The sequence below is a fragment of the Phocoena sinus genome, chromosome 1 (genome assembly GCF_008692025.1).
Source record: "Phocoena sinus isolate mPhoSin1 chromosome 1, mPhoSin1.pri, whole genome shotgun sequence".
Taxonomy (NCBI): domain Eukaryota; kingdom Metazoa; phylum Chordata; class Mammalia; order Artiodactyla; family Phocoenidae; genus Phocoena; species Phocoena sinus.
In genome coordinates, this window is record NC_045763.1 from 9,152,926 (window position 1) to 9,180,172 (window position 27,247).

At 54.0% G+C, this 27,247-nt stretch overlaps 1 protein-coding gene and 1 long non-coding RNA gene across 2 annotated transcripts; one reads left to right on the plus strand and one right to left on the minus strand.

Moving 5' to 3' along the window:
* Positions 1 to 6,618: 6,618 nt before the first annotated feature.
* On the minus strand, positions 6,619 to 19,791 carry LOC116751222. Its single transcript, XR_004349210.1, has 3 exons — positions 11,669 to 19,791; positions 10,531 to 10,631; positions 6,619 to 8,830 (listed from the first exon to the last, which is right to left on the minus strand). It is a non-coding gene; the product is annotated as an uncharacterized LOC116751222 (long non-coding RNA).
* AGTRAP (angiotensin II receptor associated protein) lies at positions 12,087 to 26,405 on the plus strand. The gene is made up of 5 exons (XM_032626781.1): positions 12,087 to 12,187; positions 19,758 to 19,792; positions 22,072 to 22,177; positions 23,019 to 23,193; positions 24,684 to 26,405. The coding sequence occupies exons 1-5, from the start codon at positions 12,161 to 12,163 to the stop codon at positions 24,785 to 24,787; spliced, it is 447 nt and encodes a 148-aa protein (XP_032482672.1). The 5' UTR covers positions 12,087 to 12,160; the 3' UTR covers positions 24,788 to 26,405.
* The last annotated feature ends 842 nt before the right edge of the window (positions 26,406 to 27,247 follow it).

The window sequence follows — 27,247 nt, forward strand, 5'->3', positions numbered from 1 at the left end:
AACTGTTACTGTAAAGGGCCAGATAAATATTTAGGCTGTGTTCCAATGAAATGGTTTATGGACACAGAATTTCATGTAATTGTTCCTTGTCACAGACCCATTATTCTTCTTTTGATTTTCTAAAATGCATTTTAAAATGTAAAAACCTCTCTTAACTTGCAGACTACACAAAAAACAGGCCGTGGGTTGGATTTGGCCCCCGGGCCACAGTTTGCAGATCGCTGCTCTAATCTGCTGGTCTCAACCTTGGCTGCACACATTAGAACAGTCTGGGGAACTTGCAAAGGTACCGATGCCCGAGCCCACCTGCGAAGATGCTGGTTTAATTGGTCTGGGTTGTCTCTGGGCTTCGTGCGTTTGCAAAGCGTCCCGGTGACTCTGATGTACACTGGGCCCGAGACCCTTCCCTCGCCCTGCTGACTGCGCAGGTACAGCTGCCCACAAACGGCCTACTACACCGCTCACCACCTCGGTGACCTTAGGAAACTTAGTTAAGATCTCTGTGCCTTGATTTCTTTATCTGTAAAATAGGGATAATAAATCTTCCTTCATAGGAGTGCTGTGAGATGTAAACACAAAATCCTGGTAACATGCTCAGAACAGTGCCCGGCACATAAGAAGCCCTCAGTGTTAGCTAATTTATTTTTAGGATGATTTTAGTAGGTGTTCTGTTTTTTGAGATAACAATCCGTCACATACTCAGAGGTTGCCATTCAGGCTCCTTTCCCAAGGCGTGTCCCCTGGAACACGGGGGCCGTGAGATGCTCCATTAGGAGAGAGGGGATGGGGTTCTGGGTCAAAGAGGTTTGGAAAACTGCTCTGGACTCAGCCCGAGGCAGCATGTACAGATTCTGGCCACTGAGGCAGAGCTGCAGGGGTCAGTGGCTTTGCAATAACAACAAGATGGGGACTTTCTAAAAATACCCACCCCACCCCCCCGGGGCCGGGAAGAGCCGAGCAGGAGGCCAAGTGGAAACCAATAGCTGCAGGGACGGTCACCTGTGACCCCTGCATTCCTCCTGCGGGAGTCTTCCAGCCACTCCCCAGAGATACCCACCGTTCCCATGAGGCTGCCTTTCTGGGATTTGTCTGGCGATGCCAAGAGGGGCTCCTGAGCCTGCTGGGAATGAGTGAAGGGTCAGAGGACATGAAAGCCACGCCACGTGGGAACGTGACAGCTTTACCTGCCCCTTGTGGAGTCACGGGGCCACGATTCATCTCCCAAAGCCATGATCCCTTCCACCACTGAGAAGCTGCAAGTGGATGCTTACTTCAAGCCATATTCAACACATCCAATAAAATCTGATGTCAAGATGGTGGGCATCAGCTCCCTGGAAGGGGATCCGCTTTGCAGCTGGAGAGACAGTGAACATATATGCAACCTGCAAGGAACATGTTTATAAAACAGCAGAAGAGCAGGGAAAAAATACATGCTGGAAGAGACAGCGGGAAGGGGCCAGAAGATCAAACCATTTAGGCTACTCATTGGGGGGGTTTCATGGGCTTGAAAGGTGCACCATGACCTTCAAGATGACCTTCACTCCTACGGGAGACAACAGGGTGTGTGCTGGGGAGGGGTGACAGGATTTGCCAGTCTGAAGAGCCAGGGGCTTCCATTGCAGGGAGCGTATTTTCTGAGCCCTACGTCAGGACGGGTGGTCTGATGGAGGCCAAGCAGCCTCTTCTGGAAGCAAGAGGCTTTTTGGTCCCTCCATCCTTTTTTGTCGTTATTGCTGTTGCTGGGGCAAGGACTAATGACTTTAACTGGGAAGCCAGCAAACGAGAAGATGGGGAGCGCGTGCCCCAAAGAACCATCTTGCCAGAGTTAGAATTCAGGCTCCTTTTATACTATAAGGGGAGCGAGTAAAGTCAAACACTTCCCGGTTCCCATCAGCCTCCAGAAGGGATGTGTTAATTTCTTCCTCCCTGCAGTCATTCACAGATGGGCCTGGCCAGAATGTTTCTTGTGAGCTAAACAAAGGTATTTTAGCTTAATGCTCATTATCTGGGAAGAAGGGTTCCCAGAGATGGGCCATTGTGTACAATTTGAGCTTATAGGCAATATCCCTTTAGTGATTAACTTGTAATAGGATACAAAAGGCTCTTCCCTATTACAATTCCCCACTGTCAATGTCCATTCCACATTCTTGTGGGAAAAGGAACGAAGACCTGGGAGCTTGGCAGAAATGTGGGATCCCGGTCCCGCCGGGACCTGCTGAACCACAAGTTCTCCAGGCCGTGCTTGTGCACCATAAAGATTCAGAGACGTTGGCCTAGGATGCAGAGGGGGAGACAGGACTGTCAGACGGTCAGGGACATTTAGATGATTTGGGGGCGTTTGCATTCAGATGTGAGTTGGCAAATCTGAGATCCAGTTTGCCTAGTGAGTAACCAGCAATGACCACCTCGCAGGCTCTGAGGCCCTGTCTCCCGGGCTGGAACTGGCCTTTATTTTTAGAGGAAATGAATTGAAGCACCTGGGCCTGGGGCCTCAGTCGTTGGGTTTTCTGACTCTTGGGAACTTCCCTGGGGGTGGGGGCTGTCGTTCCTCTTTAAGGTGTTGGGGCAGCAGGGGAGGGAGGAGGTGCTACGCCCTTGTAGTCCTGTGATGGCCTGTTGCATGCGCTCTCTTGAGCCGTAAATAAAGAGATGATGATTAATAAGCTGCCGTGTCGTCTCTCTCTGCCCCTCCAGAGATGTGCAGGCAGGGAGCACTGTCAGGGTGTTTGGAGGGGACTCCAAGCCTGGTATTTCTCCAGCTACTTACTCATTCACTCCGCACCTTGGATTGAGCATTTGCTCAGGGCTGAGCAGTAAACAGGCAGACAGGGTCTCTGCCCTCACCTGGACTGCATCACGGTCCTTTAACCAGACCTCCTGGGTGGGAGTTTCATATTTTTCTCTCCCATTTTAGAGTTGGGGCAGCTAAGGTCCCAAAGAGATTCCAAGGCTGGCCACATACAAGGCTGGCAGGCTCATTCCAGGCAGAGTGCAAAGACGAGCAGATGCCAGCTTGGGCAGAACGCGGAAGAGCAAAGCACCACCGCCTGAGGCCAGGCCTGGGCAGGCTCCGATGCCGTCTCGGGAAAGGGTGCGAACTGGGCAGCCTGGCTTAGCACCAGGGAAGACGTCCCTTATCTCCAGCCAGCAGCTCCAGGCAGCACCACCCAGCTCTGCAGACCAGACCCCCCTAAGCCTATCTGATCAGAGCAAGGCTATGTCATGGCTCTCAGCAGCTCTGCATCCTAAAGCCAAGGTAGGGTCCAGGCTCTCCTGGGGGCCAGGGTAACCACAGGTGTGGGAAGCCCTTAAAGGCCTAGTGTACCTGTGGGGATCTCCATGCCCAGGCACCACTGAGGGACTGGCTAATCCAGGGTTTCCTATAACACGGGCCTGGGGTACCAGCATCAAGCTCCTCTGGGGAGCAGGCCCAGGTTTCTGAGCCTACCCGGGCCTCTGACTCAGAATCTCCAGAGGTGGGCTTGGGAATCTGCATGTTTGATAACCACCCCCCTCATTCCCCAGGTCTGAGAACTACTGCACCAAACCCTCCTGAGAACTCACTTTCCTCCCTGCTTAGGCCCCAGGGAGCTGGCAAACCTCCCACTGGGGATGGGTCTCAGGAATCAAGCCCAGAAGGTCCCCCCTCATATAGGCATCGCAAGTCGCACCCTCTCTGTCCCGATTGCTCAACCCGGCCGTTGTAGTGCAAAAGCCCCCATAGACAACATGGAAATAGATGAGCACAAATGAACGAGCACGGTTGTATTCCAACCAAACTTTATTTACACCAAAGGGCAGCGGCCTGGATCTGCCATTGGTCTGTAGTTTGCCAACTCCTAGTCTATACTGCTGATCCCGGGGTCAGTGGTTGCAGAAAGCATGCTGGGCTTCTATAAACCCCTTCTGTCGTGGGATGTCAACTCAAACCCATTTCTGCTAACGAGAGTCAGAGCAGTCTGAAGTGAAAAGTCAAGACCTGTTGAACCCGAGGCCACAGTCACTTTGATGCTTTTCCTGGCAGTGTGGGTGCTGCCCCTCAGGGGATCAGGTGGCTGGATTGGGGGTGTCTCAGAGTTCTCCAGAGAAACAGAACCAATATAATATTTATATTTATGTATCTTCTTTTAAAAATTTATTTATTTTTGGCTGCACTGGGTCTTCATTGCCGCGCGCAGGCTTTCTCTAGTTACAGCGAGGGGGAGCTACTCTTCGTTGCGGTGCGCGGGCTTCTCATTGCTGTGGTTTCTCTTGCTGCGGAGCACGGGCTCTAGGCGCACGGGCTTCAGTAGTTGTAGCACGCAGGCTCAGGAGCTGTGGCTCGCGGGCTTTAGAGCACAGGCTCAGTAGTTGTGGCGCATGGACTTAGTTGCTCTGTGGCATGTGGGATCTTCCTGGAACCAGGGCTTGAACCCATGTCCCCTGCATTGGCAGGTGGATGGAAGTCCCAATATATTTATGTATCTTTACGTGTCTCTGTATTTATCTCTTCTTTCTATATGTATTTGTATAAAGAGATATATTTTAAGGAGTTGGCTCATGCTGTTGTAGGGGCCACAGCCAGCAGGCCAGAAGCTCAGGCAAAGGTTCATGGTGCACACTTGAGGTCACATTTCTTTTTTTTTTTTTTTTCGGTACGCGGGCCTCTCACTGTTGTGGCCTCTCCCGTTGCGGAGCACAGGCTCTGGACGCGCAGCCTCAGCGGCCATGGCTCACGGGCCCAGCCGCTCCGCGGCATGTGGGATCCTCCCAGACCGGGGCACGAACCCGTGTCCCCTGCATCGGCAGGCGGACTCTCAACCACTGCGCCACCAGGGAAGCCCCAAGGTCACATTTCTTGTTCCCCAAGACCGCAGTTTTTGCTCTGATGGCGTTCATCTGATGGGGTGAGGCCCACCCACATTCTGGCACGTCCATCTCCTTTACTTGAAGTCAACTGCTTGTCGATGTTGACCACATCTGCAAAATGCCTTCACAGCAGCACCTAGATCAGTGTGTGATTAAATCCTTGGGTACGACAGCCTGGCCAAGTTGACAGAGAAAACTCACCATCACAGGAAGGCTCCTGGAGCTGGGCTCCCCAGCTCCAGATCTGGATCACAACACCTGGGTGTGTGGTAGCATTGTCTGTGGTGTGTCACGAAGCACTGGGCTTCCACAGTCTGTTTGCTAGCCTTAGCATCAGGTGGCAGCAGCGGCCACCATCTGTCACGGACGTGGGCATGGGTGCTTTGGTGTGCCCGGAGGAGTGTCTGGACGTGAAGTTCTGGTCGGGATGCATAGGGTGGGGGAGGGTGGTGTGAGTGGACCCACGTAAGCAAGTGGCTAACAGAGGTGCCCCTTCCCTTCATCACACCCCTCACAATGGTTTATCCCGAAACCCGCCTGTTTGTGCCACTGGATCAGCCTCAGGACACCCGGGCTCCTTCCACACTGGTGACTGGTCAGTGCAGCAGGGCAGGTTAGGCAGTTCTGCACATTGTGGTCCCGAACTGTCCCGCTGTGTTCCCAGCCTTGACCTTGCGTCAGCGCCCAGCAGAGAGTGAAATCCAGGGTTAGAGAGGAAATGCATTCATCCAAAGAAAACCCCGACCTCTGTTTATTGAGCTGAGTCCCCTGCACGGGGCACCCATCCTCTGGTGTAGCCGGAAATTGTTAGAGCCCATTCTGCAGAGGAGGAAAACTAAGGCACTAAGAAACAAAGGCCACTTGTCCAAAGTGACACAGTTACTTAGTGGCAGTGCCAGGGACCCTACCCGAGTCTCTCTGAGTCTGAAACCTGATTATGTCCACCAACCCCACGTTCCTCTCAAAGGCCAGCAGTTCACTGAGCACCTACTGGGAGTGGGTCACCGATCCTCACCCCTGCCCCCAACCACACCACTCCGCCCATCACAGGGCTGGGCAGCTCACCCAGGACCGTCAAGGCTGCTGTCAGGGCCATCTGGCAGGGTGGGCAGGAGCTCTGCCGGCAGGTCCCAGCCCTGGGCTGCCTGAGCCGAAGGCCACGCGCTCACCTTCAGGCCGCCTCCTGGGGGACTCCTCAGAGAGGAAAGAGTTCGGGATTCCTCCCAGGGGCTTTCCAACTGGTGGAACCATGGAGGCACCCTGCCCAGCCCCACCACGGCGTCCTCATTCTTCTCTTATCTCTCCTGCCTGCCGCAGAGACTGAAGGCCATCGGCGGTGAGCCAGCGGCGGGCAGCGGGTGAAAGCAAACACCAAGATAAACCCCACCGCAGACAGGTATCTTGGGGGCCGCAGGCCTCAGCAGCCATAACTGGCCTTGTCTGGGTTTCTGAGCGATCATTAAGGCGCGGCCGGAGCCCTCAGATGCCTCCTTTGGAATTCCAACCTACCCATGTGGAGAGATGGGAGGCCCGACAGAGGAGAGGAGGCAGCAGCCTGAACTCCGGACAGAACCGGGACAGAGGGACAGAACCGGCACAGGCAGGGGGAGGCGAGAGGCAGTCAACACACATTTAGTGACAGCCTGGGAGCTCACTCGTGCGTGTACGCGCACACACACACACACACACGCATACACACGGTGACATAAGAGGATTGCTGGATTGGGAGTTTGGGATTCGCAGATGCAAATCACTATATACAGGATGGATGAACAGAGCACAGGGAACTATATTTAATATGCTGTGATAAACCATAATAGAAAAGAACATGAAAAACAATGTGTATATATATATAATTGAACATATAATTGAATCACTTTGCTGTACAGCAGAAATTAACACAACATTGTAAATCAATTCTACTTCAATAAAAATAAAGAGGATTGCTGGAGTATGGAGGCAGAAAATGCCACAGGATAGAGAATTAGAATGCAGCGGGGGGCTGGCTTTGTCCTGGGCAACAGCCACTTCTATCGCTTTCTTTCTGGCTGGTGTCTAACAGGACCACTGTTTCCTGGGACACGGCAGGGCACAGGCAATTTCCCTTCTGCCTTTTGCACGCTCACCAAGGGGTCCACGGGGCATTCCGATGGGTTTTCTGATGCCTGACTTGAGCACACCGGCCTCTGGAGGGACAGGGTAATATCACTAAGTGTTCGGTAAGGCCGTCCCAGGATGGGGCTCACCCAGCAGTGATTTTCATAGGACCCTGATGAGGCGGCAAAGCAACAGGAACATTAGGAATTACTGGCTGCGTTTTAAGGCTCAAGGAGGAGTATTTAAGGAGCCTGACCGTGGCCTATAAAAGTTAGTGGTGGACGCTGCCGTAAGTTCCAATTCTGTGCCATCGGGACAAGTATTTCGGAATCAGCCCCCCCGCTTTTGACCAGTCACACAAACAAAAGCCTCTCTGGAGAGGGGGCTCTCACACCTCCCAGCAATGTCCAAGCTCCTCCAGAAAACCCAGGAAGAGGAAAGGAGCAGAATCGCCCACCCTAATGCCCCCTGGGCATGTGCTTCCCCAGGATCACATCCCTTGCCCGGCTCCGAGTGAATGATGTGTGGACACGGCCGATCTTACTGACAAGTCATGATGATCTCCGATACTTTCAGAATTTTGGCATCAACCGGAGAACAGGCCACAGGATCTGAGAGCCTAAGAGAGATGCCCCGACTCTAACCCTACAGGGTGCCACTCGGTTCCTTCACTTCTGCTCCTCCTTTCCTGCTGTCTTTGCACAGAAAGAGAAAAGATCACATCCTCAGATACAAGGAACAACCCTGACCAACAACACCCGAGCTTTCCCCCATCCTGCCAGACCGTAGGCCAAGAAACACAGAGCCAGTGTGTCTGGGTCCAGCCAAGAAGCACTGGAGGAAAGGTCTCCAGATCGAATCCGGATCCAGCATGAATCCTGGTGGCACCCAGGGTCCACGGCTCTGCCTTCTAGGCCCCTCTCTGATGAGCTTCCTGTGGAGGGCCTGCTCTCTCACAGGTGCCTGTGACTTTCAGACGGTGTTTTGGTTATTTTCTCTGCTCTGTTTCTTCCAGTTTGATGTACCCACTCAGGGAAGGAAGTGGCCGGGTCACATGAGAATTGTTGGGTGTCTAGTACACTGTGGACCAAAGGCCAGTTGGAAATCATTTCAAAGCCTTTTCATATTCAGTGCCTCCTTGGTGCCTCACACTGCCTGAGGACTGATTATCACTGTCCCCATTTTCTAGATGCAGAAAACAATTCAGAGAGGTTAAGCAACTAACCCAAGGTCACATAGATACAGAGTGGCAGTGCTGAGGGGGTCAAGGTTGGGAAGGCGGCAGCGTGCTGCAACACTGAGGTCCATCTCCCAGGCTTTGCTCATAGGAAAGGGCTATGGGCGTCTTCTCCCCATCCGAGGGGCCTTTCTCTGCTGCTCCAATTCAGCAGGCGTTATCAGGGGCCAGGAGATCCTGAGAGACGCTGGAAGATGCTGTGGTTTTCCCATAGCAGCAGCTATTTGCTTACTGAGCATTTACAAAGTGCCAGGAGCTGTGCCAGGCATGCTGTGTAAACTCTCTCACAGGATCCCCACCATCACCCTGAGCTTTAAGATCACTCTGCCAGGAGGAGGCGAGGCAGAGCAGGGATCCAAATAATATCTTTATCTGAAGGACACAAGCAACTATGGGGAAGAAACGGCAGTGGTTGCTTCATCGGCCATTTGCATAACCAACAACATTGACTGAGTGGCTTCCAGGGCAGAACCTGGACTATATTAGTGGCACCCTGAGGACGAGCGGAGAGTTGGGTGGCAGGTCTTCCCTGGTGCCCGTGATGGGAGGAAGTGGTGCACACGTGCTGGTTCGGCTGGTGTATTCCCTGAGCACCTGCTATGCACCAGGCGAGTGTCAAGGTTGCAAGCCCCTCCTAGGGCTTGCAGTCTAGATGGGGCGACAGACAATAAACAAGGTGACAAGTAAATTGATAGGGCAATACCGTCACGTATTGACAAGTGCTACGAAGAAAAAATAGGACGGCACCACGGCCTTGGAAAACGGTTTGACGATTTCTTAAAAATTTAAGTATACACGTGCCGTGTGGTCCAGCCATTCCATTCCTAGATATTCACCCAAGTAGGTGTTCAATAACTATTCCCTTAATGACTGAATGAATCCATTCTGCATGTCAGTTTTTTGTTTTGTCTTCAATTATGGTAAAAAAAAAACTACATAACATAAAATTTACCATCCCAACCATTTTAAAGTGTACAGTTCAGTAATGTCAAGTACATTCACATTGCTGTGTGGTGTCATTTTCTTTGTTGAAGGTATGAAGATAAAACTCCGCTGAGACAGACAGGATTGGTGAGGGACATGAAAATTTTAAACTTGACTTCCAGAAGTGTACCCCCTAAAAATATGACCCCAAAGCCTTGTGGAATGTACCTTGTGGGGGTCCCCTTGTCTTTCCACAGTCAGGATAGATCATGGCAGGAACTCTGGCTTTAAGAACAGTTTCACTTTCCTTTTTCCCTGTGGGCTCCCTCCCCACCTCTGCTGGGTCTGCTCGCACTCTGCCCCACCCCCATCCCAGAGTGCCTCTGGCCCCAGCTGGTCGGGGTGAATGCAGTGTCACTGTGTGAGCTGCAGGGACATTCCACAGCCCCAGCCTTGTGCTTTATCTGGCTCCAATCTGTCTTCCCCTCCTTGCCTTGCTTCATCCTTTGCATCTCAGCCTGGGCTGTATTTTCCTGTGATGTGGGCTGTGGAGCTGAGTGGCTGAATGTGACAGCCGTGGAACCAGACCTCCTTGGTCCCCAGCCCAGTTTAATACCAACTAGTGATGTGCCTTTGGGCAAGTGTCTTAACTCCTCTTAGCCTCGGTCATCTTACTGTAAATCAGGAGGAGAATGGCACCTACACCACAGCGGTTGTTGTGAACATTTATTATGAGCACTTTTCACACTGTCTGCCACAAAATAGTACTTTAAAAATGTCAGCGCTAATCCCAGGAGTTGTTTTGCATTTTCTCCTTACGAGGTGATCACGGTTTTATTACACACCTGCAGGTTTGGATTAAACACCTCTAGGATCTGGGGTGGATGGGGAACATCTCTTAGAAGGAAATAATATGATAATAATGTTATAATACCCACCAGTTATTGAGGAATTCCTCTTTTCTAGGTACTATGCCGGTAGCAATAATTAATGATAATTAACTAATAATGAATAACAAAATAGAAGCAAATCCTGATTGAGTGCTTACTGTCTGCCAGGTAATGCTCTAAACATTTTTTGTGTATTAACAAATCCTAACAACCCGTTGAGGAAGATACTATTATTATCCCCATTTTACAGATCAGAAAACTGAAGCACAGAGAGGCAAAGTGACTTACTCAAGTTGAACCAGTAAGTGGACAAGGATGGGACTCAGACTCTTGCTACTCTTGTCCAGCTCGTCCCCTGGGCTCTGAATCCCGAACAATCCCACCCAGTGTCTGGTCCCTAAAGCTTACCAGCTCTCGGTTACTCTGGCAGATGTTGTGCTGTTCTGCCCCCCCCGGCTGGATGACTGTGTCTCCAAAAGGGGCATTAAATTAGGCCAGCGGACCCTGCAGCCCTGCAAAAGTTCCCACACTCACCTAGAAAAGTCCTTCTTTGTATCTGGAGAGAGTATGTGTCTTGATATGATCTCAGGACCCACCCAGGCAGTTTTTCAAGTTTCCACATGGCCTCTCCCCTCCTGGAAATAAGAATAAACACTCAGACAGACTCAGGCGGACCCTCTAAATGAAAGCTGAAGTTATCCAAATGAAAGTGTTCTCTGGTTATGGGTGGAGGATGCGCTGGGGAGGAGGATGGTCTTTAAGAGAGATGCCAGGTGGGAGAGCCCTTTCTTTCCTCCATCCCTTCCATTCACAGCTGGGGGGCAGACAGTGTCTTGGTAGAATCTTCTCGAGCCTTCTTCCTTCTGGAGACAAGTGTGACTATAAGTTTTCTGCTGGTCTTCCAGGTGGATTTTTCTGAAGCTTTAAGTATGTTAACTCAAGAAGGCTCCAACCATAGGCCCCTTATGTATTGATAATAACAATATTTTATGTATATTGCCCATTTACTAAGTGCCAGGCATTTGTTCTGGGCACGTTATGTTCACAAAGACTCTATCTTTTTTTTTTTTTAATATTTATTGAGCTATTTATTATTTTGTTTGCACCGGCTCTTAGTTGTGGCACGCGGGATCTTTTTTTAGTTGCGCCATGAGTACTTCTTAGTTGCAGCATGCCTGCGGGATCTAGTTCCCTGACATGGGATCAAACCCCAGCCCCCTGCACTGGGAGCACGGGGTCTTACCCACTGGACCACCAGGGAAGTCCGGACAAAGACTGTATCTTTAACCAAACTGTAGTTAGGCTCCTCTGAGCCCTCTTCTTGACTAGGCCTCAACCCAGCCTTCTGCATCCTGCACAGACCAGTTTTAGCAAGAATCCCTCCGACCTTTGATATCTGATCACCCTCCATATCTGATCAAGTTCCCCATTCCCCACTTTTGAGGTCTGTCTTTGGCCTACCTTTAGCAAGAATCCTGTCAGGTCAGGTTAGCAAGAATCACCCTATCCTTGATGTTTCTTCGTAGTAATACTTTTGCCATCCACTGACCCTTCACTCTGCTGCTTGCCTATAAACCCCCACTTATCCTTGGGGTTCTCCGAGTTGGGCTTGATCTCTCCCTTCCCTATTGTGGAACCCCTGCCCCAGTAGTCTTGAATAAGTTTTCCTTACCATTTTAGCAAGTGTCAGAATCATTTTTTCTTCAACATGAATTAGTTCATTTATCCTCACAAGGATCCTCTGAGGTCCGCAACTGTGTCCACTTTCACCGGAGAAGGAGGGAGGAGAGAGGGTGCCCTCTGGGACGAGACACAGCTGTTGCCGCATCCGCAGTTTGTACCTGGACGTTCTCCCAAGTTCTCCCAACAGCCCACTTGCAGGGACTTCAACTCGGCGAGATATTGTGCCCTTTGCGACGCAAATCTGGATGTTTTCCAGCGGTACCGGGAACTACCTGGGCAGTTGCGGGACTAAGGCGCTAGCAGCCGGACGCCGTCGCCTAGCAACCGGGCAACAGTCACGTGATCCAACCCACGTGCCCATTCCCCCGGGGGGGTTGGAGCCGGGGCCGCGGGTGGGGCGGAGCCGGGCAAGTTTGTTTCCCGAGTTTGTAGACCAGGATCCCCCGCGGTTGTCGCGCAGGTTCCCTCCAGCTTGGTCGGGATGGAGCTGCCCGCCGTGAACCTGAAGGTGGCAATAGGCGGGGCGGGGGTGGCCCAGCCGCTGGGGCTGGCGGGCTGGCGGGCTGGCGCGGGGCGGGTCTCCCCGAGCGTGTTGGGCGTTTGCGCTTTTAAAGTAGGAATTTAGAGGTGAGAGGACCGAGCGTTTGGGGAAAGAGGGGTGGTAGGGAGAAAGAGAACGTACAGAGTCCAGGTGAGAAGGAGGTGGGTGGATAGACCGTAGCAAGGAGAGGGATACAGAAGCCCAGCAGAAAAGACCGGGAGGAAACTGGAGGAGGGAAGGGAGGGAAGAGGCCCACTCTTACCGGAGTCAGACCGGCTCAGCTGGGAGCGCCGGGCCCCTGAGGCTCGCTTTGGCCTGTGCGCCCAGAATTCCCCTGGGGAAAGAGGAAGGCGCGGGGGGGGAGGGGCCCACCGAGAGCCCGAGGGGGACTTAGAGGCGGCCCACCTCCCCTCCGCCGAGAGAGGGGCTAAACCTTTCACCTGCACCCCCGACGCCAACCTGGTAGCCTCCTTTGTTGGCAGACGAAGCTGTGATCCCGGACGAGTGGTTTTTCAAAGTTTATAAATTCAACGTCTTTATTTCGTAAGCAGCACAGACACCAATAAAAGTTACTTAAAAGCAGAGAACGCCAACTTTGCGCATTTAGGGAAACACTGGAGCTTCCTGGGGTGTCTTCATTTCCTGAGCCGTGTCCTCAGCTGTCAGGATGCCAGCGGCTGTTCTTTTTTTTCCTCCCCGCCCCACCAGCCCAGTGCTTCTTGGCTCTGTTTGCCACTGAGAGGCTGAAGCCTTTAACTTTGGTCAGGAACGTATGAACCTTGGACCAAACCTGCCATTTTGGGTCTCAGTGCAGTTTCCTTCGAGACTGTAGTTACCAGGAATGCCCTTTTACTCACGCATGACAAAGAATTTAGCACCCGTGGTGTCTGGTACTGAAGGAATCTAAGAGATGGATGACTACAGAACAATACATTATCCATATTTGGATTATTAGACACCGTCTGTGCTGTGACTTCATATGGGAAGACGTCCCTTGATACTTTCCTTAATACTTGCTTCAGTAAACCTCCCCGAAGCTTTCAGTCAACGGCTAGGGGGAGAGATGGCTGGAACAAGGGAATGGACTTGGATTGAAGGTTTAGCTGGGAAGAAATTTACATGAGGGCAAGTAAGGTTTGTTGGTGTCCATACTCTGTTCCAGCCTGTGTGGGGTTAATGTTGACCGCCTTTTCTCTAATTAGAGATTTGCCTAAAATAATTGCTAAGAGGGAATGAAATGAGGGACAGAGCCACAGGAATTGAGAGGGGAGGGAGCCCGCATTCGGAGGGCATCTGTGGTGTGCCAGGTTATTTATTTAATCACATCAACCTTCTGAGATTTTGACAGATGAGCAGACTTCAGCTCAGACCAGGTAAGTAACTTGCCAAGGTCCCACAGAGATTTAGTGGCAGAGTCAGGGTTCGAATCCATCCGGGTCAGACTTCAAAGCTGTGTCCTTTCCTGGCCACCAATTAGTTAGGACTGACTTCTGCCTTGACATTTTCTGTCCCCGGGGAGGGCTTAGTCTGTTTGGGGCTCTTTTTGGAGCAACTTCATGGGTGGGACAGGCCACACACGACCCCAGGTGTGAGCTGTGCTGGCTTTGGGTGCCCGGAATGAAATGTCTGGTCCTTCCCTTGACTTGGGAAAGAAAACATCATATCTCAGAGGGTCTTAACTGATACCAATCAGAGACAACTAAGTGCTGGGAGGGCCTGAGCAGCTAGGGTTGCTAGGTAACATACAGGACATCCAGTTGAATTTGAATTTCATATCAACAATAAATAATTTTTTAGTATAAGTATATCCCAGGCAATGTTTGGGACATTCTAGCAAATTATTCATTATAACTGGGTGCTCTGTGTGTTTGCTGTTAAACCTGGCCACCCTGTGGAGAGAGCCGTTGATGCTTGTTCACCGCCATCTGAGTGGGGTGTTCTGAGACCAGAGCCCCTTGGGAGCTGGGGCAATGCACCCCTGTGGCCCTGCACTACCCCCTCATTTCACACATTCCTTGGGCATTGGCTCAATGCCTGCTTGTGCCCAGCCCAGCTGGAGTGGGCAGTGGTGCCAGGTGAGCAGAAGCAAGTGCCCCAGGCCCTCTGGGCAGTCGCTAGCCCAGCCCCACCCATGAGGCAAGTCCTGAGCTGGAGGAATGTCACTGTGACAAGTCTCGAAGGCACTAGGCTTGGGTTCGTGAGGTCTTGGGAGAAAGGCCCTTTGGAGGAGGGTGCAGGGGGTAGCGTAGCGTGAGGGTTAAGAACTCTGGAAGCTGACTGTATAGTAGTAATGAGGATGGCCACGTCTGGGGGGCTGACTACCTGGCAGGCATTGCATTGAATGTTTCGCACATCCCTCCACCTCTCTGTAGCCACACGACACCCCTGTGAAACATTATAGTCCCAGTGTATAGAAGAGCAAGCAGCAGTTCTGAGAGCTCAGGTGACCGGCCCAAGGTCACACAGCTCTAAGTCACAGAGCTGGGGTCCAATCCACATACTTGGCTGCAATGCCCACACCATTAACCACTGCCCACCTCTGCCTCTGCTCTCCAGCAGCCCTGAGTGCTGTCCCCTAGCCTCAGCCCTCGGGGGTCCTCGGGGATCTTGCTGCCTCATGCAACAGGCCACCGAGTGTTTGCACAGGACCAGGAAAATATATTCTGGGTGTTTTTGTTTTTGTTTGTTTATGGTTTATTTTGGTCGTGCCGTGCGGTTTGTGGGATCTTAGTTCCCTGACCAGGGATTGAACCCGCGCCCTCGGCAGTGCAAGTGCAGAGTCCTAACCACTGGACCGCCAGGGAATTCCCTCCATACAGATTAATATAGAGAATATGTTTTTCCTGGGAATTCCCTGGCGGTCCAGTGGTTAGGACCCAGTGCTTTCACTGCCAAGGGCACAGGTTCAATCCTGCAAGCTGAAAAAATACAAAACTGTATGATGACCTCAGGTCTGTCTACCACCCGCCTGGGAAGTCCCACCCCCACTCCCGTGGGCCCTCTAGTGGCAAACGAAGGGTCTAAGTCCTGGTCCGCAGGACCCTGCGGTTTCCCCCTTAGCCTTCTCTTCTCAAGGTCAAACCTCCTCATTTCCATCCACCCTTCCCTTGCTCTTCCAGCACAGTGGATAGAGCACAGGCTTTGGGGCCAGAGAGATTTCTGTCCAAAGCCAGACTCTGTTGCTTACTAGCTGCGTGACCTGGAGCAGATTTCTAAACATCTCTATCAGTTTCCTCACCATAAAAAGAGCATAAAATTAGACCCTACCTTCTAGGGTGATAAGGGGAGGATCTAGTGGTCCAGGAGGTGGTGTAGCATCACTTTTTTTTTTTTTTTTTTGTGGTACGCAGGCCTCTCACTGTTGTGGCCTCTCCCGTTGCGGAGCACAGGCTCCAGACGCGCAGGCTCAGTGGCCATGGCTCACGGGCCCAGTCGCTCCACGGCATGTGGGATCTTCCCGAACCGGGGCACAAACCCGTGTCCCCTGCATCGGCAGGCGGACTCTCAACCACTGTGCCACCAGGGAAGCCCCTTCATCACATTTTTATTAGCAGGAAAACTCAGACCAGATAGACCTGAGATTTGCATCTGGGCTCTCTTGTTTATAAGCATTACCGTTTGGGCCAATTTACTTAATCTCTCACAGCTTCAGTTTCTTCATAAATAAAACAGGATTAAAACTCTACGCCAGACGGTTGTAAGGAAGACATGGGCCGAGTGTTCAGGGTAGTGTAGACACGTGACAGGCAGATCCTCCGCAGTAGCAGGGGTTGATGTGGTTGACGCTGTTTCTGGATGCCTGTTCCATGCAGTACTTACGGTTAGTAAGTAGGTGCATCCAGTGACCGTCAGATGCCTGTCTCTGCGGTGGAAAGGGCGGGGCAGCCCCCCTGGGCCGAGTCTATAGGAAGAGTCCAGGAGCTCAAGCCTGTTTCCTCTTGCCCAGTCAGAACGGTCAGGCTGCCCAGGCACGTTCTCAGGCCCCTCCCTCCCTCATTCTCTATGGCAGTACCTGGGAATCCCCAGTATCCCCTTGGTTACCAGAAACCTCCCCCAGTGCCAGCAGACAGTTCTTCTGTGCTGAGATGAGGGCTGTCAGGAAGGGCAGAGCCAGTTTGGCTGGGTTTCTTTTTCTTTTCTTTATTTTTATTGGCATATAGTTGATTTACAGTGTTGTGTTAGTTTCAGGTGTACAGCAAAGTGAATCAGTTATACATATACATATAGCCACTATTTTTTAGAATCTTGGCTGGGTTTCTTGTTGGAGTTTTCCTGCACATTAGACCCCTCTGGGCCTGGGTGGGTGTGCCCTCCCATTACAAAGGTGGGGAAACTGAGGCAGAGGAGGCTTAGTCTTTGTGGGTTTCTTTTCCCAGGGCTGAAGAGAAGTGATCCACTAATGCTATGTTTCCTAAATATTTAGAAAACAAAAGTGATGTCACACCGAGGGGATGTGTGTCTGCTAAAGGTCTGCAGGATTTCCAGATTATACTCTGTTCTGCCCAAAAGAGAGGGCCTAGTTTTGGACCTTAGCAGGTGCTCACTCCACATTACAAGCTTTTCTGGCTCCAGGAAAAACTTTATCCCGCAGGTTAAACAGAATGGTTTCCCCACAGGCTTCCCTGGGTCTCAGCCTTTCCTCTTACCACGATAAAGCTGGGCTCTGCAGGCCAAGAGCACCCCTTTATTAAAGACCTGCAGTGTGCACAGTCTAGAGGTGGGAACCAGAGCACTTGGAAATGAAGACCGTTTCTGAAATAGAAGTCAAGGGAGGGATGGATTTGGTGTTGATTTTCCGGAGTGGCGACGTGAGCTGCCTCTCCTGTGGCTCCTTCCTTGATGTCTTGTCTTAGTTAAAAACCCGACACCAGGACCACCGTGGCTGGCCACGTGTCATGGCCTCTGACAGGTCCCTTCCCCTTTGTGGGCAGGGTTTCCTGTTAGACAGAGGGGGACAGATAAAGATAAGATAAAGATCAGAATTTCGCCCCACACCCTCCAGGCCCAGCCCTGCCCCACCCCCAGCTTCCTGTCCCTCCTCTCCACTCTCCTCTTCCACTCCAGCCACACTGGCTTCTTTTCCGTTTCCAGAATGTTCCATGCTCCCTTCTGCCACAGAGCCTTTGCAGGTGCTGGCCCTTCTGCTTGAAATGCTCTTCTTTCCCCTCTGCCCCTGGTTAACCCCTGCTCACCCCCTTCGTCCCTCAGAGAAGCCTCCTAAGCCACCCTTGATACGGAATGAGGTTCCTTTTCCTTCGCTGTAACCTCCTTCACAGCAGGCTGTCTCATTGGAAATCCACACTCCTCAGGTGATGGCCTGGTTCACAGTTTACCGCCCACCCTAGGTGTCAGGTCTGGGAGGGCAGCCCAGTGTCGCATCTGCCTAGCTCACCTTTGAATCCCCAGGGTGGAGGCCAAGCAGGTGCCAGCGATGCCGGCTTAAACTGTACATGTTTCAGAAACTTAGCGCTGTGTGATCCCTCCTCTTCAGCCCCTGGGAAAAGAAACCCTCAGAAGATTAGGCCTCCTCTGCCTCAGTTTCCCCATCTTTGTAACGGGAGGGCACATCTGCCCAGGCCCTGGGTCGGACAACACCTGGCTAAGTCAGGTTTGAAACGTGGCTCTGCTGTGCGACCTGGGGCAAGTTACTTACCTCTGAGCCTCAGTTTTCTCAACTGTAAAATGGGGAAAATTGTACCTCAGAGGATTGTAAGGATGAAATGCGTTCCTATGCACAAAAATCTCAGAATGCTGCCTGACGCGTGGGAGGCACTCGGTAATAAACGAGGGAAGGTGATGGCAAAGATTCCTTCCAGAGCTAGCCTTCTGTCATGTGGACTCAACTTCTTCGGAGTCTCAAGACCTGTGTAAGGTCAGGTGCATTGGTCCTTACAGAATCGATCTAGTCCTCTGTAGCCGGAAGAGGGATTCTTTGGGCGCTGTGGACCATACTCTGGGCTTTGTTCACTTCACTGAGCACTGGGGGTGAAGGTGGGGTATCCCGGGCGTCTGCCCCGGATGTCACCTGCCCCCCACGTGGAAAACGTCTGCGTCTGTCTCAAGCCCAAATTGCTCCTCTCCGCTGAAGGCCGTGCATCCGGCCTGAAGGCGAGGAGCCCTGGTTCTGGAGTCATACTTACAGTTGCATTTGAGTTTTGCCATCAGTGGAATCACGATCAACTGAATTTACCTCTGAGCCTGGTTTTCTTGACTGTAAAATGGGAATGATTCTAGTATCTGCTCCAGAGACTGTGGTGAGGCCCAGAGAAGGTCACGTGGGGCGCTGGGCCCAGGGCCTGGCACATCGCAGGTGTGCCATAAATAGTAACCCTTCTAGAAACGCAGCCAGAGCTCCTTGTTGCAGGTAGCTCCCTCTCCTTAGCCCCTTGCACCAGACCAGAAGCCACTGCAATCCTGGCCGTGCGCCCTTGCTCTCTGGGCCCAGCATGCCGTCCCCGCCCCAGGCTCTTGGCTTCCCCTTCCCAACTTGACTGCTCAGTGCCGGGAGCAAACCCCCTCAAGGGCCCCCACCGACCACCAGGCCCCACTGAAGCTCCTGACTTGGGGCTCTTGGCCTCCCGCAGCCTCAGCGCCCCCCCCCTCCTCGGGGCTCTGGGTCCTGCGTCCCTGCCTGTGCTTCCGGGTGTCCACTTTGGGACACCCCGCTCTCCCTCTCCTTTGCCTGGCTGGTCCCTGCGTCCCCTTTAGCACCAGCTCCGAGTTTCCTGCTTCTTTGGAAGCTCTAGCTGGCAGCTGCCCTGTCCTCCCTGTAGCATCTGTTCCTTACTTCTTTACTTGCTTTGCAATCAGGGCCCTTTGGATTACCAGGAATAGAGACCAGCTCCAGTAAAGAGGGCTGTCTTTGAAGGACATATGGGGCAACAAAAAGGGTGAGATAGCGCAGAACTCTAGAAAAAAGCCAGGGGGATTTCTTTTCTTAACAAATCATAGCGTGTTACCTTCCTGCAGAAAAGCCCTCAGTGCACTTGGGCTGAAATCCATGCTCCTTGCCGAGGCCCTCAAGGCCCACCTCTCCCCTCTGGTCTTCTGCCACCGGGCTGCTCTCCCATTTCCTGGACGCACCCGGCATCTCCCCGTCCCCACACGGCACCCCAGCTCCAGTGTCCTAAGAAATCAGCCTCATTTGAGCTCCCCCCCACCCCAGTTTCCCACTGAGGCTTCTCTGATTCCAGAGCAGATTCCCAGGTTCCCCAAAGGAGCCTCCCGCCTTTGGAAGCAGGAAGGGCTGTAGGTGTCAGCTGCCCCGAGGGAGTGGGGAGGGCGACGTGGCAGCGTCGCCTGGCCTGTGCTCTTCCTCCTTCTCTACCTTCTCTTCTGTCACTGTTGGTGGTGTTTCATTTCAACAGACATTGCTGAAGCCCTCTTAGGTGCTAGGTGGGGGCTTCCGGTGTTTTCTGGCTCCATAAGCTTTCTTTTTTTTTGGCTCCATAAGCTTTCTTGCCCACCCCCCTGCCACCATGGTGGTCACATTCACAGATCTCCTCCCCACCCACTCCCTCTTTTGTGTGTGTCACAGGTGATCCTCCTGGTTCACTGGCTGCTGGCGATCTGGTGAGTGACTCTCTGAGTGTCCTGTTCTATGTCCACCTGTCTCCCAGGATCTGGGTCCACGTGTCTCCTTGGGGTCTTGTCCATGTGTGTCCTGGCTCTGCATCCATGTGTCTCACGGGCCTTGTCCACGTCTCCCAGCCCGTCCCAAGACTAAATAGCACCTTTGTCAAGAACATCACCAGCAAGCTCCCCATGTTCCAAGGATGTCAGAGGGGCAGGCAGTACCCAGAGGCCTTTGCCATCACTGCCCTAGGAGCTTCGAGCCCTCATCCTCAGGGAGGCAACAGCCCAGGGCAGTACCAACCGCTCAACCTTCCTCCAGACACTGCCCGAGCCCTTTGGGCTTGTCATCCCTCTAGTTCTTCCCCGAGGCCTTCACATCTGGGGGGTCTGAGGTGCTGAAGCCTGGTGGCCGGTCTCTTATACAGTGCTGGGGTGGATGTCAGGTAGAGCTCTGTGTGTCTGTGACCTTGGGTGAGTCACTTAAACCCCCTAAGTCATTTTCTCACCTATAAAGTGAGAGCATTACTGACCCTCCCACTTGTCCTGTAAGGTCATCGGAAGGTGAAAGTGTAACTTCTGAAACTGTAAAACTGCTAACCTTCATTGAGGGTGTCCAGAGGCCAGCTGCCAGGCTGGGCGCCTTCTGGGGGTTAGCTCAGCGGCTCAGCAAGTAGACGCCCGACACAGGGGTGAGGTCACTTGCTTAGAGGTGGACCCTCACTCTCACTTCACACCCCCTGCCCAGAGACGGCAGACTCAGGATTCAGACTGACCCTGTTCAGGTCCTGGCTCTGCTATATTCCAGCCAGGTCACCTTGACCAAGTGACTCCACTTCTTGGGACCTTGGTTTCCATCTGTAAAATGGGTACAAGGAAGCACGCCACTCAGGAGCTGTGAGAGAGAAGCATGGCAATGCTCTGCTCACTGGACACTGCCCAGGCCTGCACAAGGGAGGCCTGAGGACCTCAGGATGGATCTTCATCATTACCGTCTGCTTTAGCTGTTGAGTTTCTGGGGAGATTTCTCTGCCAAACCAAGACTGGAGACCATTGAGCTCACGTGTGCGTTTTGCAGTTGTGGAAGTGCAGTGCACACGTTAACGGGTGTGAATAATGGGAACAGTGATAATCATGGTTAATGACCTCGAGGAGCGGAGTCAAAATCCAGATTTCTCAGTCACGCTCCCCAAGATTTTGAGCTGGTGAGGCCTGCTTTCTCAGAACCAAAACATGAGATTACTTATTCTGAGTAAGCCTCGTTGTGCCCTACACTTAAGTGCTTTGCACATGTTTTCCGTATGGTACACTTCAGGGAATGCCATTCAAATTTGTGAGGCACCCCACTGCGTGCTGGGGCCATCCAAGCTGAGCGAATACGGTGGATAAGAGCGCAGCCTCTTGAGCCAGACTGCCTGGGTTTAAATCCCAGCTCTGCCACTTAGCAGCTGTGTGACCTTCAGCAAGTTACTTGACCTCTCTGTGCCTCTGTCTCCTCATCTGTAAAATGAGGATAGCAATAGTGCCTCCTTACTGGGGTTGTTAAGACAAATGCACATAAATGAGCGAATTTAAAGCACTTATAACTGTGCCAGGTACTAGTAAGGGCTCTGGGTTAACTATTATTTTCTTTGAGTTGACAAACAAGTAAACAGTTCAGTTAGTAGCAATACCCTACAAAATAAAAGAGGGTGGGCATTGTGTTAGGAAGCGGTGAGGTGGTACTTGAAATGGGGCAGTCAGAGAAGGAGTCTTGGAGTTAACAGTTGAGGTGAGGCTAAAATGACAAAAAGGGACCAAGTGTTCAGGGTAGAGGGGACGGCAAGGCAATGAATGGGAGGTATAGGCTGTGCTGTGTCACCAGATCCCACAGGGCCCCATAGGCCATGGTCAAGAATCTGAACTTTATTCCAAGAGAACTGTTGGAGAACTTTTAGCGGAGTGACGTCCCCTGATTTACCTAACTGGTTGCTGTTTATGAATGGCCAGGAGGGGGCAGGAGTGGAAGTACGGAGACCAGTGGGGAGAGGCTAGTAGGAGAGGATGGTGGTTTGGACCTGGAGGGACGTGGCCAGATTCCGTTTGGGAGGCAGAGCGGTGGGATGTGCTGACATTTCTGGAGCACGGGGGCGTGGGGGGAAGGAACAAGGCCATGGACTGTGGCCTCTGCTCGTAGGGGCCCTGAGACCTGAGAGCCTTAGGAGGTGACCTGTGGGAGGGGTGGGCACCTGTGCGGCGGCCGCCTCCTGACTTGACTCAGATGCCTCCTTCTCCCGCAGGGGCTGCATCGTGTTCCCGGGCGCCTACGCGTGGTCCAACTTCACCATCCTGGCTTTGGGCGTGTGGGCCGTCGTGCAGCGGGACTCCATCGACGCCATAAGTATGGTGAGCCGGGGGAGAACTGGCTTGAGGGTGATCGTGGGGCCGGCTCCGTCTTCCCCTTCACTCGTCCAATCTCCTCTCCCTTCTTTTTTCCCCATTTCCACTTTCTGCTAAGTAAGCCCACCCAGGCTACCAGCCCATGTGCACCTTCACTAGTCTGGCCTGCTTCCCTGCCTGCCTGGCTCAGAGAGCCCGGAGTCTGCTCATTTTTTCCCCAAGAGGGGCATGGCGTGGGCTCCCACCGGTGTCCCAGACTGGCCCTTCCCCGAGGGCAGTGGAGCACATGCCAGTAACCCGCCTCTAGGGCCCTCCTAATAGGGAGGGATGTGGCCCGGAGGCCTGTGAAGAGGGAACTCCACCACCTTGTGAGGTCAGAGTGGACACCGTCTGGCTGAACTGTCCCACGGGGGAGCTTCCCGACACCCGCTCAGACCCAGATGGCCGTGAGCACCCGCACCGGCCTCTCGGGATGGCTGAGAAGGGATTTCTCTGGTGGTGAAGATGGAGCAAGTGAATTCTGAGGGACCTTCCATCTCAGAGGCTCTGGACTCAAGTCTTGTACCTCGTCGCGGCCTCAGGATGAGAGGAGGTGGGGGAAGGTGGTCTGGCCCCACACCACTGCTCGCGGCCTCACAGCCCCCAGTCGGGCATCTCATCCACAGTGTCCTGCCTGCTGGCTTGAACTGTTGTCCAGCAAACCCCAAGGACACAGCAGGGCACAAGTGGAGCTTCCGGCCTGGTGTATATGGTGGGAGAGTGAGGGGGTGGGACAGGGGGGCAGCAGGCTCGTAGACCCGGATGACACGTGGTCGCCCCTGGGCCCTGCGCCCGGCCTGTCTTGCAGTTTCTGGGTGGCTTGGTGGTCACCATCTTCCTGGACATCGTCCACATCAGCATCTTCTACCCAAGGGCCAGCCTCTCGGACACAGAGCGCTTCAGCGCCGGCATGGCCATCGTCAGCACGCTCCTCAAGCCGGTCTCCTGCTGCTTCATCTACCAAATGCACCGGGAGCGCGGGGGTGAGCACCTCCTCCACGCTGGTGAGGCCAGCGCCTCCCGCCAGCTCCCCGACTCCCCTCTCGCTGGCCCAGGTGCTGGCATGCTGCCATCTCCCCACCTCTCCCTGGTCTCCACCTTGCCCGCCCCCCAGCCCCGGCCCCAGGGAGCCAAGCTTGCCCCCTGAGAGAAGGGCTCGAGGTGCAGGGCGGGGCTTGGCGTGGGCTCTGGGAGCCAGGCTGGACCGTGTGCAAGTTTCTGGTCTCTGCTGCAGGAGCCCAGGGGTCCCCCTGGCCGCCCCCACCTGTTATGACCTTTCCCTGGCACCAGGCTACAGTGCCAGGTTCCCCTGTCAGCTCAGACGTGGGTGCAGCTTTGGGCGTGATCCAGTGCCCCAGGCAGTTCTGGGCAGTCTGTGGCCCGAGGCTTGTAGGCACCTGCAGGGCCAGCTTCCCCTCTCAGCTCCCTCCAGCCCCATTGCTGGAACCCCCGTCTCCTGCCGCATACGGGGTCTGGGTGGCCAAGGGAGGGGTGGTGCTGAGGCCTAGGCCGTGGGGGCCCCGGCCAAAGCCAGCCCTGAACTGCAGGCGCTTTCCCTTAGCCCAGACCCGCTGCCCGCTCCCACGGCCTCTCTGAGCTGTACCCCTTCTCGTGCTGGCCCTTCCCCTGCCCTCTCTGATGCACATTCTCACCTCCTTTCTCTCTCTGAGAGAGGTGGAGAGAGGTGTGGTCTTCCACCTTTCACTTCTGAGAAGAGAGGCCCAGAGTGGCCCGTGACCTGCTGGGAGAGCTGCTGGGCTAAGGGCAGGAATGGCCCGGGGCCGCCCACCCTGGGCAACCTCAGCACTGCCCAGGCCTGCCCGGGGGCGGGGAGGAGCCAGTGACGTTCCTCCATTAGACAGATGAAGAAACTGAGGCCCAGGGCCCTTGGGGCCCGTTCAGGAGCACAGGACAGATGTGCAGAGTGCAGATGGAAGTGAGGGGTGTGGCACTGAGAGCCCTACCGCCTGCCTTGCACCCTCTGGGCTCTGCAACTGTGCCAGCTCTGGGGCCTTCTGGAAACAGTCACGCTGTATCCGCTCTGTCCGGGAGAGGAGCCGGAAAGGAGCCCGTGGGCCCAGGGCTGGGCGTCCTTTGGCCAGATTCCTGAGCATGTGCTGCTCAGAGAACCACTGAGGCATAATGGCTACAAGCCCCGTCTCTGGGGTCGCGCTGCTTAGGTCTGAACCCTGGTGTCCTCTGCTTCAAGCTTTATAATCTCAGGCGAGTCAGTTTATCTCTGTGACCCTCAGTTTCCTCATCTGTAAAGTGGGGACAATAAAAAACCTGCTCTGTAGGGTTACAGGAGGATTGAATAAATAATATATGCTAAAGGCTTGATGCCTGGGGCTGCTGGGATGCCCAGCTCTGGCCTTTCTGGTCGAGGGGTAGGGGGATGTTGGTTTGGCCTTGTGGAATGTCCTAAGTCCTCACCCTTCATTTTTTCTTTCCCCCCATCTCCCCCGCCCCCTAGCTTTCCTTGGACCTTCACAGGATCACAGTGCCTACCAGACGATTGACTCTCCAGAAGCCCCTGCCGACCTGGAGAGCAGGGCTCACGTCCCGCAAGGATACTGAAGCCAGCCCTGCTGCACCTGGCCCCAGCCTGGGGGCCAGTTTGACAAACTGTGGGGAGGGGTGGGAGGAGGCTGCATCACCTCCTTGGTGCCTTGGATGTCATCCTCGGGGCGCTCCCGTCCCCCCACCTTTCTCAGAACTAATGTGGGATGTGCCTTCCGGTTCCCCATCTCAGGGGTTGCCTGAATCAAGTGCCCTGAGAGGCCAGGAGCCCCTGTGCACACCTGTCCCAAACTCCTCGAGGCCTCTCCTCCCTCCCAGGCATCCCACTGGCGCCAGGCTGGGAACTGTGGTCGCTTTTGTCACCCCCACCCTTAGCTGCTCCGTGCAGGCCCTGGGTCGAGCCGTGCCTGAGCCTGGCGGGGCCAGGCCTCTAAGAGCCAGTGATGCCCCTGCCCCGTGCCTCTCCCGAAGTTGGCCAAGCCCTCCCGCAGGAGCTCTGAGAGCTTCTGGTCACACTAAGCCCCAGGAGTGCAGGGGTGAGGACCCACGGCTACTCACTGCCTAGTCACTTGGGGCCCAGGACCCCATCACTGGAGGCTGATGGTGTCTGCAGCGTCAGAGGTCCGCCACAGCCTCCAGCTGCCCTTCTCAGAGCTGTGGCATTAAAGCTCAGGGGATCCTCTAGCTGAGTGTGTTTTGAGCCACGTTTAATCTCCCGTCAGGGCTGGAGCCTGGACTTGCCATTCCTGGGAGGATTCCGGCGAATCCCCAGGGCACCAGGCCTTAGGTGCCCATCCTCTTGTGACAGGAGGAAGCAGGGGCTCACGACCAGCTGGGCCTGCTCTGTGCTCAGCTCCGGCCCAGCCGAGGCCCCAGCAGAGGAGGGCACTGTCCATTGCGGCAAATCGGTGTCCATTTCTCTGAACTCGGATGGCTCAGGTATTGGTTTGAATCCTGCCCTGCCCCTGACTGTGTGCCCCTCAGACGCTCGTGTCTGCTGGAGGAGGGCTAATGCCTGCCCAGACAGTGATGGTGCAGCTGAGATGTACGGTGCCTGGCCCTCGGGAGGGCTCCCTGCGTGATGGCGAGGTTGTCGGCGGGGCTGCTCTTTGAGCCCGTGATGATGTTGGGTCAGTGGGCCAGGGGCGGTCTGCTCCTGGCAGACCCTGTGTCTTGGCCTCAGAGCAGACGGGGACACCTGTCCAGAAGCTCCAAGGATCCCATGGCCAGGGCCCTACCCCACTCCCACTGGGATGGCACTGACCACTGGACCCCAGGTACCTGGGCTCTTTCAGGCCATCCTGGCTCGTCCCCGGCACAAAGAGGTCAAGGCCTGGTGCACGGTCCCCTCCCCCCATTGTTCTGTATCCGTCCATCCAAAGAAGCTGAGTGCCTGCCACATGCTGGAGCTACAGGGGTGAACTCAGGTCCTGCTCTTGCGGGGGAACAGGCATTAGGAGTCCTCTGTCAGGTGGCGAGAGCCCTGGAAGAAGGAACATGGGCCTCCGGGGAAGGGGCTTGTGCTCTGGGGCCAAGGGATGCTGGGTGGCTGAAGCTGTGGAAAACCGGGAACAGCCTCATAGTCAGACGGGGGCGGACAGATAAGCCGTGGTCCGTTCATTCTAAGGAATGCTGTTCAGCAGTTCAAATGAATAAACCAGGCCTATTTCTGTCAGTGTTGGTTCCCCCCGAACGTTGGTTGCAGAATGGCACACGTGACATGAGAGCGTTAGTGTGAATTTTAAAACCTCCCAGCAATACCCTGTATTGCTTGTGGCGTACATGTGGTGAGATGTAAAAGCATCAGGTAGAAGAGCCCGTGTCAAGTGCATGGTTGTGGCCTTGGGTGGGGGAGAGGAGGCTAACACTCAAGTTCCAGTTCTCTTGCTTGTACCAGTTCCTGGCACGTGGGAGGCTTGCAGCGTATATACTCCTGCATCTGGATCCTGAGTGTGTCAGACTTCTCAAGGAAGGAAGAGGCGGGGTGGGGGGGTACAGATAGGAGAGGCTGTGTCAAACAGAGGGGGAGTGTATTCAGAGACCCCAGTTCCTTATAGCCCCAGACCCCCAAGTTGAGCGGATCTTTGGGGAGAGGGCAGAGGAAGGCCCCTGTCTGAGGTGGAGCTCCCCAGGAGCAGACCCTGAAAGGAAGCGTGTGATGTGTTGCAAAACAGGGGAGCTGGGCTTTCTTGGTCATCTGCCAAAGCTACTCCAGGGTTGGGGGACAGTGACTTAAACTTTCAGGCTGCTCTGGCTCCCTGCCCATGCGGGAAGGTGGCCCCAGGAAGCCAAGGGCCATCCTGCAAGGAGAGGCCATCAGAGGCACATGGGAACAGTGAGGGCCACTAGGGTGGCTGCCCCTTTCCACACAGCAGGTCTCATAATGGAGAGTGTCTGACATTCGTTCAGCAAGCAGTCAAGAGCTGATGGGAGCTGGGCCGTGTTCTAGATGCTGGGGATACCCCAGTGAGGGGAAAAAGCCCCTAGTACCTGGGAGATTCCATTTTGCTTGGGAGG